At 38.1% G+C, this 16,877-nt stretch overlaps 1 protein-coding gene across 1 annotated transcript in view; it reads left to right on the top strand.

The window, feature by feature from the left end:
• TARBP1 (TAR (HIV-1) RNA binding protein 1) overlaps window positions 1-16,877 on the top strand; it is an 81,024-nt gene that overhangs the window by 32,634 nt on the left and 31,513 nt on the right. The window contains exons 13-21 of the mRNA XM_012660362.1: window positions 1,849-1,946; window positions 5,713-5,874; window positions 8,490-8,677; window positions 9,109-9,370; window positions 9,473-9,661; window positions 10,745-10,935; window positions 11,117-11,188; window positions 12,689-12,809; window positions 15,874-15,984. Coding sequence (XP_012515816.1) covers window positions 1,849-1,946; window positions 5,713-5,874; window positions 8,490-8,677; window positions 9,109-9,370; window positions 9,473-9,661; window positions 10,745-10,935; window positions 11,117-11,188; window positions 12,689-12,809; window positions 15,874-15,984 — 1,394 coding nt within the window. The remainder of the gene's footprint in view (window positions 1-1,848; window positions 1,947-5,712; window positions 5,875-8,489; window positions 8,678-9,108; window positions 9,371-9,472; window positions 9,662-10,744; window positions 10,936-11,116; window positions 11,189-12,688; window positions 12,810-15,873; window positions 15,985-16,877) is intronic.

Consider the following 16,877-nt stretch of genomic DNA (forward strand, 5'->3'; position numbering starts at 1 on the left):
ATTCTTTTGTTCTTCTTTCATTCCTGATGATCCAGATTTCCCTATGGCACCATATCCCTTTGTTCAAAAAACTTCTTTTAGCATTTCTTTTGAAAGACATTTGTTGGCAATGAATTCTCTCAGTTTTCCTTCATCCAAGCATACCTTTATTTCACTGTCACTTCTGAAGGATATTTTTGCTGGATATAAAATTCTGATTTGATCTTTCAGCAATTTAAAAATGTTGTTTCACTTGCCTCTGGCTTGCGTGGTTTCTCCTGAGAACTTTGTAGTAATTCAGATTGTTCTTCCCCTTGTAGTGTGTCGTTTTTCTCTCCTTTCAGGATTGTTTCTTCATCTTTAGTTTTTAGCAATTTGGTTATGCTGTGTCTGGCTATGAATTTCTTTGGCTCATTCTTTTTGGGGTTTCCTAAACTTCTTGAATCTGTAGGTTTGTACCCTTTAATACCAGATTTGAAAAATTTTCAGCCATTTGTTTATTCAAATATTTTTTCAGCACCACAATCTTCCTCTTCTTTTTCTGGGACTCTGGTAGCATAAAAATTCCATCTTTGTTATTATCCCACAGGTCTCCGAGGCTCTGTTGATTTTTTTTTTCAATCATTTTTCTCTCCATTGTTCAGATTGCATATTTTTATTGCACTATTTTCAAATTCACTGACTCTCCTCTTATATCTGTTCTCTGTGATTAATCCCATCCAGTGAATTTTTTTATTTCAGTTATTATACTTTTCAATTATGAAATTTCTATTTGGATTTTCTGTATATCTTCTGTTTCTTTGCTGAGGTTCTTTGCTGAGACTTTGTTTTTTCATTTGCTTCAAGAGTGTCCTTGATTGCTTGTTGAAGCATTTTTATAATAGCTGCTTGAAAGTCTTTGTCAAATTATTTTAACATCTGTGTCATCTCAGTGGTAGTGCCTGTAGGTTGTCTTTTTCATGTGAGCTGGGATTTTCTTGGTTATTCATGTGCCCAGTAATTTTGGATTATGTCCTAGCTATTTTGGATATTATAGTATGAGACTCTGGATCTTGTTTAAGTCCTGTGGAGAATGTTATTTTTGTTCAGCAGATAGTCAGCCTGTTTAGGTTCAAGCCTCAGATTCTGACCCAGCTTCTGTGGGTGTTGGTTCCACTGTCAGATCTTCTTTTGAATTTTCTTTAGCAGTACTCTTTGAACCTAGGCCACATGTGTTTCATCCAGTGGCCATGCTGGGACCTGGGCAGTGGTCTCTCTTAGTTCAATTCTAAAAGTCTGTGTTCCACGGTTTAGCATTGGATCCATGTATGTGCAGCTTGAGGGGTGAGCCCAGGAGTTTACAAACAGCTTTCTGAGGCCACTGTCCTGCACTCCTCCCTCTCTGGAGTCTCCTCAGTGCTCACTGCTTCCCTGGGCTCATCCTTTTTTGTTCTCTGACCAGAAACCCCGGGCACATTCTGTTGTCCACTTTGCTGACTGCTCCTGCACCTGCTTCTGATTGGTAAGAGGACTGGAGGGAACAAAATTAGTAAACTCGCCTCCGTTCAGCGTTGCTTCTTTCTGAATCCACCTGCTAATAACTTTTACCTTTCAGAGTCTTCAAATAGCCGCTCTGTGCATTCTGTCCAGGTTTTATAGCTGTGCTCAGTAACAGAGGGAGGAGTGACCCTGTGGCATCCTACCCAGAACTGGTACTCCTAAGTGATTTTTAAGGTTACAGATTTCTCCATGGTGCGAATCATTATTATATTATTGGGATTCATTTGTGGCAAGTGATTCACCCATGTGCTTTTACTACAATATCTGGTGTATTTTGTACCAAAGCATTTATTTCTGTCATTTTAGTTGCACACTTTTTTTCCCAAACAGATGAGGTGTTTACTGTTCTTCAGAACTTTGTCATGTCTACTACAGAAAGTATTTCTGAATTTATTCTCAGAAGACTCACTATGAATGAGCTAAATAGTGTAAGTATTCATTGGAGTAACTTTCTTTTTCATTTCTTTCACTTTTTTCACCAATATTTCCGTGATTACTGACTGGCAGTCACTGTATTAAGTTAAAAAGCAAAATTAATTTTTTCAAGAAGCAGCCTTAGGAAACAGGAAAAAAAACTTAGACTCTGGAGTCTCCTACTTGCAATTCTACCTTTTGGGGGAGAGGGGGTTGTGCTTTTGTTTTGTTTTGTTTTGTTTTTTGTGGTTTTTTTGGTGGTGGTTTGTGTTTTTTTGTTTTGGTTTTTTGAGACAGGGTCTCCCTCTGTTGCCCAGGCTAGAGTGCAGTGATGTCATCATAGCTCACTGCAACCTCAAACTCCTGGGCTTAAGTGACCTCAGCCTCCCAAGTAGCTGGGACTACAAGCGCTCGCCACCACACCTGGTGTTCTTTGTAGAGACTGGGTCTCACTATTGCCCAGGCTAGTCTTGGACTCTTGGCCCCAAGTGATCCTCCCACCTCAGCTTTCCACAGTGCTACAATTACAGGTGTGACCCATGGCGCCCAGCGTCCATCTGTATTATTAACTGTGACCTTGGGCAAGTTATGTAGATCTCCTGAGTCTCAGTTTCCTCATCTGTAAAATGGAGATAATATCACATCCCAGGGTTGGGAGAGTTTCAAATGATATAACATATTTGAAGTACTTTGCCCATTCAGTACATATTTGGGCCCCAGATTCAGAGATTCTAATGTGGCGGGTTTGAGATGGGACCTAGGAGTTGGTGTGTGTGTGTGTGTGTGTGTGTGTGTGTGTGTGAGAAAGCTCCCTCAGTGATTCTTAAATGCAATTAGGACTGGGAACAATAGATCTTAGGTGTAAAGGATGCTCTGTGAATGTAGCTATCTTCTCTTATCTCTACATTACACATAATTTATTCTTTTAGGGAATCTAAAAGGAATTAATAAACTTTTCCCCCTTCAAGTATACTTTGAAAACACTAGTTCTTATAGAAATGTCTGTTGATTTTTTTGTTTGAAATCTCTAGGGACAAATGATGTAACAATTTGAATGCTTAGCTTATAAATAAAGTGAGAAAAAGTTCCTGCTTTAAGAACTTTTACTTGAATACCCAATTAAACACATTTGTTTGATAGCTTAAGCAGGTGTGAAAATGTAAAAAGACAGGTTTTATACTGAAAGACTTGCGATTTTATGATAAAAAGATAAGGAAATATAAAGAAGAAATCCTTTAGCTTCCTTAATTCTTATCAAGCAGTTGTTGATAGCAGTTCAAATACACCTGCATTTCCAAAAAGGCATTTAATAAGGAAGTAACTTAGTTTTGCTCTAATACTACTTTATTATCCTCAGTATTATTTTTACCTTTTTATTATGGGAAATTTTCAAAGATACACAAAAGAAGCGTGATGACCCTCCACGTACCCATTATATAACATGTTTTTGTTTGTTTGGATTTTGAAGCTAAAAATAGCTTAAGAAAGGGAAAGTTTAATGTTATTTTATCTTTTAGATGCAAATATTTTAAAAAGTGAATTCAATATATGATAGTTTTAAATTATTTTGGAAAAATCACCCTTTAATAAATTAGGTATTTGGCCAGGTGCGGTGGCTCACGCCTGTAATCCTAGCAGTCTGGGAAGCTGAGGACTACTTGAGCACGGGAATTCGACACCAGCCTGAGCAAGAGTGAGACCCCGTCTCTACTAAAAATAGAAAAATTAGCTGGGTGTGTTGGCGCTTGCCTGTAGTGCCAGCTATTCCGGAGACTGAGGCAGGAGGATCGCTTGGGCCCAGGAGTTTGAGGTTGCTGTGAGCTAGGCTGACACCACAGCACTCTACCCAGGGTGACAGAGCAAGACTCTGTCTCAATATATGAATAAGTAAGTAAGTAAGGTATGTGGCTGGTCCGAGTGCAGTGGCGTTTACAACTGATTGATCACAACCAGTTATAGATTCCTTTGTTCTTTCCCACTCCCACTGCTTCACTTGACTAGCCTAAAATAAATAAATAAATTAGGTATTAGAATTTCCAATTAAGTACATTTGTTTGGTAGCTTAGAGTTTAATAAAAATCTCTTCCCACACTTTCCCCAATGTCAGCAGTGTGGATTGCATCCTCTTCCATTTTCTTCAAGAGTTTACACTATTGCTTGTCTTCCATCTTTCTTTTGTTTTCAGCCTCTCCTTTTCTCCTGATTCTTTTCATGAGCATTTAAACAAATCTAAGGGTCCCTCATTTTGAAAGAACCCTCTCTCAATGTCATGTTCCCTTCTAGCATCCTATTTCCTTCTCTTTAAGTGGACACCTCAATTCCATTCTAATCCGGCTTTTTACCTCTGTTGTAACATTACAGTTGTCAGTGACATCTTCATCATAAACCTAATGGATACTTTCCAAACCGTATTTTTCTTGATTCCTTGGTCCCATGGGACCCCTTAAAGCATCCTTAGCTCCTATGACATCATCCTCTCTCGGTCTTCCTCCACCATCTTTCTTGGTTGTTAGTTCCATTTCCTCTTTGAATGTCCATTCTCTGCTCTCTAGCCTTTGAAGGCAGAGCTCTTTAAAGCTTGGCCCTGGCCCCTTCTTTTCTCATTCTCTACTCTGTCTCGTGATGATTTCATCCACATCCCCAGCTTCAGTTTGGTTAGGGGCCCTCAAATCCCTGTCTGCACCTCAGAGCACCCTTCTGAGCTTAGCACCCTCAGTCGATTGCTCTATGATGACTTGAGTTGGATTTCTCACACTTACGCAGTTCACAGCTGAACCCCCCTGTCCCTTCTCAATGACTGTGCCACCATCCAGCCACTTTCTCAAGCCAGAAACTTGGGAATCCTCCCCGGCACCTTTATCACTCACACCTCTGTTTCATCCATCACCAGGTCTCGTAATTGTTACCCTCCATCTGCATCGTGTCCCAGCACCACGGTGCCTGACATAGAGTGGTTGCTCAGTAAAAACTGATTAAATTAATGGATTGCTTCCTGTGTGCTTTCTGTGTGCCATAGGAGGCCTCCTATGGTATAGTAATAATGTATTGGCACAGTAAGTGTTATAGTAATAGTAATTAACGCCACCACTTAGTGCCAGTCCATTTATCATACTTTCTCTCACTTAATTCTTTGAGAAGCCCTGGCATGGATAGATGTTACTATCTCCATTTTATGGATAAGGAATCTGAGGCCTAAAGAGGTTAAATAACTTGCCTGGTGTCACAGAGCTAATGAATGGTAGAGCTGGACTGAACCCAGTTCTACTTGGGTTTATGAGTCAAAAGGCCTGTATTTAATGCTGCCCCTCCCCTTTACTAGCTCTGAGGTATTGGGCAAGTTGTTCAACCTCTCTGAAACTTAGTCTTGTGAAAGTGGGACAGTGATCTTTGTGATGACTGATTTTTGTAAACAAAGGAAGTGGCAATTGCTGTAATGGTTGTTGTTATTATTTGTGATGTGCTAGCCCTGGCATGTGAGAATTGGTAGAACATAATTTCTGCCACCCAAGGTCCCATAATCTAGGTGGGGAGACCTATGACGCAATTGTGAAATGTGCTATAATTGTGCCAAATTCCAAATCACTGTGTAAGCACAGAGAAGGAAGTCCTTCGCTCTACATGGGGAGATTATGGAAGGCTGCTTGGAGAAAACGACTTTTTCTGTCATCAGTGTCTTCTTTTAGTACTTTTAAATAAACTTATTTCCTGCCCAAATGCTTGCAGTTTTGTGAAAATTGTGGACCTTGCTTGTGCCCTGAAGTGTGTTAATGTTTGTCTCAGGTTTCAGATCTGGACCGCTGCCATTTGTACCTGACAGTGTTAACTGAGCTTATAAATCTCCATTTGAAGGTTGGGTGGAAAAGGGGTAACCCCATTTGGAGAGTTATTTCTCTGTTGAAAAATGCATCTATTCAGCATCTTCAAGAGATGGACAGTGGACAGGTAAGCCTTTTTGGTTCAAGGTTTGTATTGATAAGTTATGTTGAATAAGGTATACATGGAATACATATTCACTTGTTATATAATATTTTGATATCATAAAAACGATTTGCTGAAAGTCTGTTTTTAAAATAGTACCTTCTGGTGATAAGGTGTGATTCACATTGGTTCTCCTATCATAATATTAAACATATAACAGAGGTGTAGTGACTTCAATCTTAAAATCATTTAGATTCAGACAGTGTGCCTGTACTAGGTCTTTGGCCAAAGGTGTCCAGTAAAGGTCACTTTCGTCAGCCTGACATCAGAGCCTCCCGTGCTTAGCTTCCTGCTTCGTTTTCTAGCCCAGTTGTTCCCCGCCTTTCCTCCTCCTCTCCACAGTGCCCCCGTGCCGCAGCCACTGGAGGGAACCGCTTAGAGTTTCACTTGTCACAAGCGCATGCCATGTCTTCCTCATCGAGGCTGTCGTTCAGCCTGGTCCCTCCACCGGGAATAAGTGCTTCTGCTCCAGTGTGCACTCGCCAGTATCTGGTCCCCCCTTTACGGCCCAGCTGAAATCTTCTCTCTCAGAGGTCTTCTTGGATCCGGGTCTCTCTCATTCCTTCATTTTCCTACTGCTCTTCATGCCTCCATTAACGTGTGTATTTCCATCTTTCTTGTTTTTGGAGTGATTTATGTATATATGTCTTCTCTACTAGATTTTAGCACCTGGAGGCATTTTTTTTTTTAAACATAACACAATAAGGTTTAGTGTTGACGAGCACAGGGTTTAGTGTTAGACTTGCTGGGTTCGAATCCTGGCTTTATCCTTGCTAACTTGTGACCTTGGGGAAATTACTTAACCTCCCTGTGCCTTACTTACTGCACCTACAAAATGGGGATTATAGAGTTGTTGATGTAGGAATTACAGCAAGCTCATGTATGTTAAGTCTTTAGAACGGTGCTTGGCACATAGAAAGTCCTCAGTAAATGTTAGCTATTTTCACTTAACACATGGTTAATGTTGAATAAAGTTGAACTGAATCGTAGTCTAACTAGTTTGCACTATTAATAAAAACAAAGAAGCTACTTGATTGTTTTAATAATTTAATTTTTGTATCCTAAAAGGAAACTATCATAAAAGGAAATGATAAAGAAGATAATTAATATTTCAGCATTCTATCTAGTACCTATTAGTCTGCTAGTGTTATGAAAGAGCATTGTGAGTTTTAAATGTAAAACAAAATCATGAACCATTCCACAGTAATTCTTATTCTTAAATTTGGCTTTCTTTAGTAAGTCACTGAATTGCATTAAGGTTAACAGGGACCATAGTTGGCTCAAAGGTAACACTAAATATTATTTCCTATGTTGGCAGTGTTGATATGTAAAATTTATCCGTAAGATATGGTTGATTTATTTTTGTGGAGTTGGGGTGTATGGAATAAGAAGTAGAAAGTTCCTTTCTGATAGGGATGTTACTGGTTGGCAATATTTGAGAGAATTGCTATGGTTTCTCAGTACAGTCATTTACTGGGTCTAGGTTCTTGTCTGTATTCCTAGTTTGGATTGTTGATTTTCTCATTACATATAAATTCAGCTGTCTTAGTTACCCTCCTCTGTGTTCCTACATGTAAAGTTTCAAGTGTTTTGCATGAAATAACCCATTTGTTTTATCTTCAAAATAACCCCGTGATTCTATTACTGTCCCCATTTTACAGATGAGAAAACTAAGGCATAGTATATCCATACTTACACTGGTAATGGTGCAGAGCCAGAATTCAGACCTAGGCTATGTGATTCCCGGGTATAGCTCTTAAACTAATGTTACATGACCTCTCCAAAGGGATATGTAGCTAATTGAAGGAATTATTTGTAACCTGGAGCCTTTTTTGTTTTCTTTAAGACACAGGGTCTTGCTTTGTCACCTCAGCTGGAGGAGAATGGCTCAATCATAGCTCATTGCAGTCTTGAACTCCTGGGCTTAAGCAATCCTCCCACCTCAACTTCCCAAGTAGCTGGGACTACAGGCGCACACCACCGTGCCCAGCTAATTTTTAATTTTTTTTTTTTTTTTTTTGTAGAGACAGGATCTTGCTATGTTGCCCAGGCTGTTCTCAAACTCTGGCCTCAAGTGATCCTCCTGCCTCAGCCTCCAAAAGGGTTGGGATTATAGGCATGAGCCACCATGCCCGGACCTACCTTTTTGTTTTTTAAAAAATGTGTTTCAAACATGCAATTAAAGTAAGACCTACCCATAGAAACTCAAAGTGTATATGTGACTAGGAAACAGGTTGAGAGGTGCTTATCCACATACACCTTCGGGTTCTGTATGTAACGAGCATGTCATGTTCTAGTTGTAGGAACCCACTTGCCAAATGAAGAGATCAAATTGTCTTAATCTGAATTGCTGAGTTCTTACTGCTGTTTGAAATTTGTTCACTGTAGAGAAGCCAGTCTGTAGAGAAGTAGCAAAACTGAATGGTGTGTGTTAGATTTCCTTTTATTTCTCCTGATGTTCAGGAGCCAGGTAGGAAGAGGGAGAATGGGGGCTTGAGCTTCCCACAGACTGGCAACTTAGGTCCTTACTGATTAATACTGCTTATGTTAAATAAAAGATTGTTGTTTTTCCTCCACAGGAGCCAACGCTGGGGAGTCAGATTCAGAGAGTAGTTAGTATGGCTGCCTTGGCCATGGTGTGTGAGGCCATTGACCAGAGGCCTGAACTACAGCTGGATTCTCTCGATGCCGGACCCATGGAAAAGTTCCTTTCCTCTTTTCAGCTCAATCAGACGCTGCAGAAGCCCCGTGTAGAGGAGCAGAGCAGGTGTGCTCACCCCTCAGAGTAGAACAGTTATAAGAAAGACTAAGGTTTAAAAGTCCATTTCGTTGTTGTCATTGATTGGTGATTGCCCAACATTGATCCAGAGTTTCAGAATTTTGGAGATGAGGCTCCGTTCAGGATGAAAATGTATTATCATATTATTCATCTCTGTTATTGTCTTTATTACTTTATTATCTGCTAACTTTTCTGCATTTAGTTTTCAGTGAATCATTTAAGGTGAGAAAAAGCGCCTACTTCAGGGTAGTTAGAAAATTGAGGTTTTATGAAGTTTCCTAATTTTTTGGTGGATAGGATATTTGATAAAGACTGTTTATATCTGTTTCCCCCCTTGTAAGGATAGTGTACTACATGTAAAAGAAATGGAGAGACAAACTTGGGGAAGTATGGTGTAGTGACTTTATTTTGTATTTCAGTTTTTTTGAAGAATCGTCGTCTTCCCAAGGATGGGGGAAAATAGTTGCACAATATATCCATGATCAGTGGGTGTGCCTCTCCTTCCTGTTGAAAAAATATCATGCCCTTATACCAGCCACAGAGAGTGAAATTCTGGAACCCTTTCTGCCTGCCGTTCAAATGCCAGTAAGGACTTTGCAGTCTGCACTAGAAGCCCTCACAATCCTCCCTTCTGATCAAGTTCTACCAGTGTTCCATTGCATGAAAATTTTGGTTCCCAAGGTAAGGTATAGTGAAACATGAATTGAAGAATATCTATAGGAGTAACAATCAAAATTTCTGAAAATAAATAAGTATGTATGTATTTTTTTTTTCCTCTACCAGCTTCTGACCTCCTCTGAATCACTCTGCATAGAGTCTTTTGACATGGCTTGGAAAATTATATCTTCTTTAAGCAACACTCAGCTGACATTCTGGCCTAATTTAAAAGCTTTTGTTCAGTTTGTTTTTGATAACAAAGTTCTCACCATTGCTGCAAAAATCAAGGGCCAGGCATATTTCAAAATAAAAGAGGTAACCTTCTTTTCTTTTTACTTTGTGTAACCTATAGCCCATGAGGAAGAAGAGAGTTGTGCTTGTAACTAGGTATTAGATTTGTCATTCTTTATTCATCCAGTCAACACGTATTTTTGAGCCTTCTTAAATGTCTTGAGTGAGAGTGAGAACACCTGATAGATGTAGAAGGAGAGGTGCACAGTGGTGGCCCACGAGCCACATCTGCCTCTCAAACATGCCTTGGTTCATATATAAAATTTTGAGTTAGTGGGCAGCTTTTAAGAATTGGGAAATCTGTATGAAGATGTGGGGCCCCTTCTCTTGGAAAATTAGATAATCTAGCAACACTAGCCATTCCTACGCGATGATACAGTCGAGTGCCTGGCGTTGAGTAGGATCTGGCATGCTCTTTCCACAGGCAGTCTGATTTGTCCTGGATACTGAAGGCACATGTCAGGTGCCATTTGTCATTGCACTTAGGCAGGGTTTATCTCTTATGTAGAGAGATGTTTCTTTGAATATAACCTGTATCAAAAGGTCTTGCTGGTGTCTGGAGGTATTTGCATTTGCAGCCACTGCTACAGTAGGGAACATAACAAGATGGAATCCATCATGCCTAGGAATTCAAGGGTATCTTCTGATCGAAAGGGGAAGACAAAGAGTCAAATCCTTTTGTTACCCTGCTGGCCTGTGCTGCCCGTCTCGGTCCTTTTTTGCCTATAGTACATACTCAGACCGTGGTCTTTGCTGCCTCAGGCAAAGGGAGGCCCACTGGCGAAATGCAAAGGAAACTGAAAATATGCAGGGTGAGGTGTTTTTTCTTCTCTTTCCTTTTACTACTTTGGGCAGTTGTTTGTCTTGAGTATTTCCAGATGGATATCACTATTACTAAAATTAGATTTATTTTTATTGAGATGAAAAATTAGTATTCTGTGCTTATTGATCATCTTGCAAAATTTTTCTAACAATAATGAATTTTAAATCTTTCAGACTATTGATGGAGTTGAAACTGTGATATAAAACAATTCAAGTAACAATTAAGCAACACTAATTTTCTTTAAATTGGTTAAAGGATTAAATGACCATTGTGTTTCATTACAGATTATGTACAAGATAATTGAAATGTCTGCTATAAAAACTGGAGTCTTCAATACACTGATAAGTTACTGCTGCCAATCTTGGATAGTGTCTGCTTCAAATGTGTCACAAGGGTCTTTATCAAGTGCTAAAAATTATAGCGAACTTATCCTTGAGGCTTGTATATTTGGAACTGTGTTTAGGCGTGATCAAAGGTAAAAGATGCTGTTATTTCCACTGGCCATAACTTATATTAAATACCTACTCAAGTAGAATTGTGTCTTTGTTTTGAGGCTTTCAATTGGAAGAATATAAATTATTAGTTAACTTTAAACTTAAGGCTTCTTTTTCCTATTTAAAACCTGTTGTTCTTTATCAAATTTTTTTTATGAAAAGACTTATTCAGGATGTACAGACCTTTGTAGAAAATCTTGGACATGACTGCGCAGCAAACGTCGTTATGGAAAAGTAAGTATGATAGATTTTCTATGTCTTGACATAAATGAGATATTGAAAACATAAAGACATTCTGTATTTGTTGCATTTAATAAATGTCTACTAGTGGTATCTATGATAAGATATTGGATGTGCCTTCAAAAGTATGTTATAAATTATATTCCCATGCTAATTTTTTTTTGCATATTTCACTATTTACTAAAATTTGATAAACTTTAAAAAAAATTTCAGTGCAGAGTCCAGCATAAATAAGAATGAGACTGTGGAGAACACAAAGCCCCTGTCCCTTGTCTTTCTGGGGGAGGGGTGATCGTCAGCACAAATACTTATTTCTCATTTCTTTCTTTGGCTGTAAAATTTAACATGCAATTAAAATTCACCATTTAACAAGTCAGTATGTTACACACAAAAATAGAATTACTCTTATGACAGGCCCTAAAGTTTTTAGTTTGTTTAAAACCATTTTATTGAGCTATGATTGACATGTAAAAAGCTGTACATTTTAATGTATACAACTCGATAAGTTTAGAGATAGGCCCTAAAGTTTTTGATTTCTGGGATAACACTATTCTTATCTAACCTGTGAATTAATATTTTTGGAACATGTCAAGTAGCTTTTTTTCAAGTTTTATTTTTTTCACATAGCTTTCAAAAATTTGTTTATAAAGAAGATAAAAATAGTGTTGTATCATTCACTCTGATTTTAGAATTTGGGACAACAAATGATTATAACGTGTATTTATCATAAAGTGTTGATTATTCTGAGTCCTCGCTGTGTTTTAAATCGTCTGTCATTCTTCATTAAACATATACCTTTTTTTCATTAATTATTTTAAATTTATTTATTTATTTATTTTGGGTTGGTTTAGTGTAGCAATGAAAGTGAAATTTTCTAGTTGGTGGTTGCCAAACACTTTGATTTCTACTAGGCAGCTGCTTTGTTGTTAAATTAAAGTGGTGTTTATTCATATTATAACAGCTATAATGAAATGTGGAAATACTTATCAAATTCACTTGATTTATCTTTCTACATTTGAATACTGAAAATACTGGGGTGTTCAGAGCACACGGTGCTTCCTGAGTTTGCACCTCGCTTAGAGAATATGCGTTTATAGTATGTAGTAAAGATAAGCCGTTGAGATGTTTGATGCATATTCTTACCCCCTGAGTGAACAGAGGTATCTGTGGTCCTCTTTCAGGAATAGTGTCATGAGCTATGTTCTGTTTTGTCCACACATAGTATTGGCCCAGGATCAGTAGTATGTACCTTGTTTTTCCAGAAGTCTGGATGAATTTGTGCTCATTCATACTTTCTGAACAGACCCTCCTTTTAACATACTCGTTTGTAATCTATCTATCCTCAATTTAAAAATCTTACCATTAAGCATGGACCTACTCAATTTTAGAAAATGTTGGAAGGTCTTGATATTTGTTATACTCGAAACTAATATTTGGTGTTATCTTTCTATTTTAAAAATGTATTAACATGGTTTATTATTTAATATTTTTTAGTACTAAAAGAGAAGACCATTATGTGAGAATTTGTGCTATCAAATTTCTGTGTTTATTAGATGGCTCAAATATGTCCCATAAGTTGTTTATGGAGGATCTTACAATCAAGCTATTAGATAAAGTAAATATGCTTTATTTTACTTTGAATTATCTTTGTTTTTAACAAGTCCAACATTTGTTCTTTATGTTGCTAGTATATGTATTTCTAAATATTTTTTATCAGGAGAAAACGTGAAGTTTATGTTCTATATTTTTAGTTAAATCTTGGTTAGCAACTGTCCAACTCAAATTTGGTTTTAGAGAACAATAGTGTTTTTCCTATACCATCTAAACTTCCCTCTGTGTATTTCCCAGTTCCAGTCAAAACCAGTTTAGAGTGCTATATCCCTGCATTGTTTTATATAAGAAATGAAATAAAAAGGTAAAAATTAGAAGGCGGCATAATGTTAAGCATTGATTGCTCTTATTTCAGAGTTCATGAAAGATTACCTCAGGATTTGCTTCTAATGCAATATATCATTATATCTAGATGTGGGTTTATGATGTTTATCTAAAATTGATGAAAATTTCTCATTCATTTAGATAAAAATAATCCAATTGGGGTTTTGGGGGAGCCTGCTGAATCTTTTCTAAATGAACATTGCAGTGTCTGAAGAATAGGTTTAGTAAATCTAGGGAAAAGACAGAAAAAGGGTAAAGTCAAGTATAATGCTCTATTCTCGTTTTAATCTTTAAATGACACGTAGAATCTGAAGCTGAGATAGTTGGAGTGTTTGGACTGCTTTCTAACCTGGGTTTGAACACTTGGGTAACAATAGAACCCACTTAAGTCACTGTATTAAAACAAGAATGTTCTTCATGTTTGTTTTTTGAAGGTAGCGGATCAGCTTTATTGTGTAAAAACGTAGGAAGTATTTTTTATGCAAAAATTCCCTCCTCTGCACTGTGTGAGTCAGGGAAGATGTCCCAGAGGGAATAGTATTTGATTGGTTTTCTAAAGGATGAGTGGAATTTAAAGTGGTAGGAGCTGGATATTCTATCACATAGAAGAAAAATACATATTATAATGTATATTTAGCTGTTTATAATAGATAGGGGGTCAGGGACTGCCTTTCTCTTCAGGTGACATTTGGAAGGTAGAAGGACACCAGGAGAGGACGTTTTCGGGAGCCCAGGTGATGAAGACAGTGCTGCCTGGAGGACAAGCAGGCTGCGGATTGGCCATTGGATTCTGCTGTCATTGGTCACCCCAACAAAAGGCATTTCAGCGAAGTGGTGGAATGAGAACCCAAATAGAATGGGTTGAGAAGAAAACGGGGGGTTGAGCGAGTGGAGACAGTGAATATGGGCACTCTTTGGAGTTTGCTCTGAGAAAGAAGGAATAAAGGGGACAGTTCCAGGAGGGGACATGGGGTTAAGGAAGAGGATTTTGAGAGATGGGGGATAATTAGAGCATGTTTGTATGTTGAGGGAAATGATCCAATAGAGAGCAGAAAATGATAATTATGGAGAGGCCAACAGTGATCGCACAGGAAAAATCTTTTACTAGCCACTTAAACCCTCTAGGATGGCTATTAAGAAAAACAAACTAAAAATAAGTATTGGTGAGGATGTAAAGAAATTGGAGCCCTCATACATTGCTGGTAGGAAAATAAAATGGTGCAGCTGCTTTGGAAAACAGACTTGTAAAAGCAAAACGCTTGTCTAGCACAGTAATGCTTGAAGCGTGTTCTCTGGACCAGCAGCGTCAGCATCCCTGGGGAACTTGTTAGAAATGCATATTCTTAGGCCCCACCCCCAAACTCGGGAGTGGTGCCCAGCAATCAGTGTTGTAAGGCGATTCTGGAGCCCGTGGAGTTTAAAAACCACTGGCCTGGCGGTAATGAAAGCCCAGCTACAGCTGGCACGCACACTGTTAATGACGTCAGTGGTGACAGGTGATTTTTCTTTTGTGCAGCAGTGCCTGGCAACTTGAAATAAGGATCAGAAAATTTAATACCCCTGGGTTGGTTCAGAAGTAGGGAATTTGCAAAGGGCCTTGAGGTTATAGAGAAAAGAACTGATTGTGCTCTTGAAGGTCTTGTAGAGCTTCAGGAAGCTCATGAAACTAGGAGGGAAAAGAAAGATATTTCTGAATAAAGGAGCACACTGAGTGGAACAAGTAAATGGACAGAAGATTTTGAGCTGAAAGAGGAATTTTAGCACTTCCAAGTGAGGACAGTGACTCGGTAAGGTCCTCATGGCAGGCTTATTGATGTGAAGATGCTTCCTCTGACTGCATGAGCGATCTACCCTCGTGATTCCATTTTTAGTTGCCTTGAGATTGAGCAGTATATGAAACGAAAACACACCTGTATAAGAGAAAATATCCCAAAAGAAATAATGGTAATAGAGGAGGTTATGAGATTTTAGTCATTGTCAGTTGTCATTAAAATCTATATTAATTTAGCTATGAAGTTATAAAACTCAAATGCAGAGAATGAGATGGAAGAAGAAAAATCACAGAGAAGTTATGAAGTAGATGATGATCATCTACATTGTGCGAAAATGGTTTTTAGAGGTGGTGAATGACTTACTTTTGCACCTTTAAAGCATTTGAAAATGTTAACACACTGTTCAGTGCGATCTTGGCTTCACGGCTAACACACTAATAGTTAACGGAAACAAAAGCAAACCTTGCAGTTGGCTGAATGTAGGTAGCCCAAACCACTGAAAGCCAGGGAGAGCTTAGCGCTGCCATTTTCTTGTGTCGAGAAACAGCATTGTACTGTCCACGTACTGGGGTGGCTGCTGTCTTAGTGGCATTTGCATCAAATTGCAGATACTGCTATTCCAAATTCTAATAAGACAAAGAAGCTCAAAATGAGAAGTGCTTGTATGGTGCGTGGTAATATATGTCAGATATCTCAATCTCTTTTTGCCCCATGACCCCGTATCTCCCAGTTCTATGGTCCCTTTTCTAATTTTAAAAGCAGATAAGTTGAACAAAAGCAACTAAGTTCAGTGTTTTGAAAAGAGATTATAAAGTGTCATTTCTTGTTTTTCTTATCCTCACTGCTATTTGGATGACAGTAAGGCCCTATACCCAATTTAAGCCTTTTACATTTGAAGTTGTTATTAATTTTGTTTTCATTAATCATAATACAGTAGATATTTAATATGGATTCCCTCCTTTCTCCCTCCAGGATGAATTGGTGTCCAAGTCCAAAATTAGCTACTATGTGAATTCTCTACAACACAGAGTGAAAAACCGAATATGGCAGACGCTACTGGTACTTTTCCCCAGATTTGATCAGGTATACGATTTATTATATTCTTACCTTTTTAGCATAACATTTCATATGAATAAACTATTTTGTAGAAACCCCATCATGTGCTGTTTTAAAATTGAAAAAGTAATCTGTTTAAAATTTATGCTTCAGCTCTTAAAATGAAAGTTTTTTAAATAGAATACTAAGACTAGTATGTATTATAGAAATAAATCGAAATCTGTTTTACATAGCCCCTATTTAATATTTTTCCCCTTCCACATTTTAATATAACATTTTAACTGTTTTAAAGTCTCGTATGCCATTTGATTAGAAATGTAAATACTTCATTTCCCACACCTAAGTTATTTTGAAGTGTTATTGTTTTGGATTGTCTGTACTGTAGAAACCAGGCAAGTTCCATCTTTTGGAGTGGGATTATTGTTGCCCACGGTGGAGTTTCTTGCCCTTAATTTTGTGAATAGTGTGTGCATACAAACCAACGAAGCAAAGTCTCTTATAACAGAGTCTCTTTATCCAAAGTTACCTTTTCTTTTCCCTGAGGAGGGAAGGAACAGTTGAATGGACTGTCTGATTTCTCTTACCATCTTTGCATAATAGTCCTGTTAAGAAAATAGATCATCGTTATGACCAAGTGAGGGTGTGTGACTCATGCAATTTTAAAAAACATTTTTGAATGCAAAAAAATTTCCTCAGGCTTTAATGTTTTCTGCTGTCCTCCCCACCCTCTTTTAAATGTTTGAGAGAATTTAAAAAATATATCAGCCTCTTTTTCATTACAATTTTATGAGTCATCTGAGAGAGAGAAACGTTTTGGTAACAATGTAAGTGTATAAGTGATAAATCGAAGAGGAACAGCTGAAAGAGTTGCGTCTGGGGAGTGGCGTGGGTGGATGTGTGGTGGGGGCTGCTGTTTTTCA

The sequence above is a fragment of the Propithecus coquereli genome, unplaced genomic scaffold, assembly GCF_000956105.1.
Source record: "Propithecus coquereli isolate 6110/MARCELLA unplaced genomic scaffold, Pcoq_1.0 Scaffold66, whole genome shotgun sequence".
NCBI classification, from domain to species: domain Eukaryota; kingdom Metazoa; phylum Chordata; class Mammalia; order Primates; family Indriidae; genus Propithecus; species Propithecus coquereli.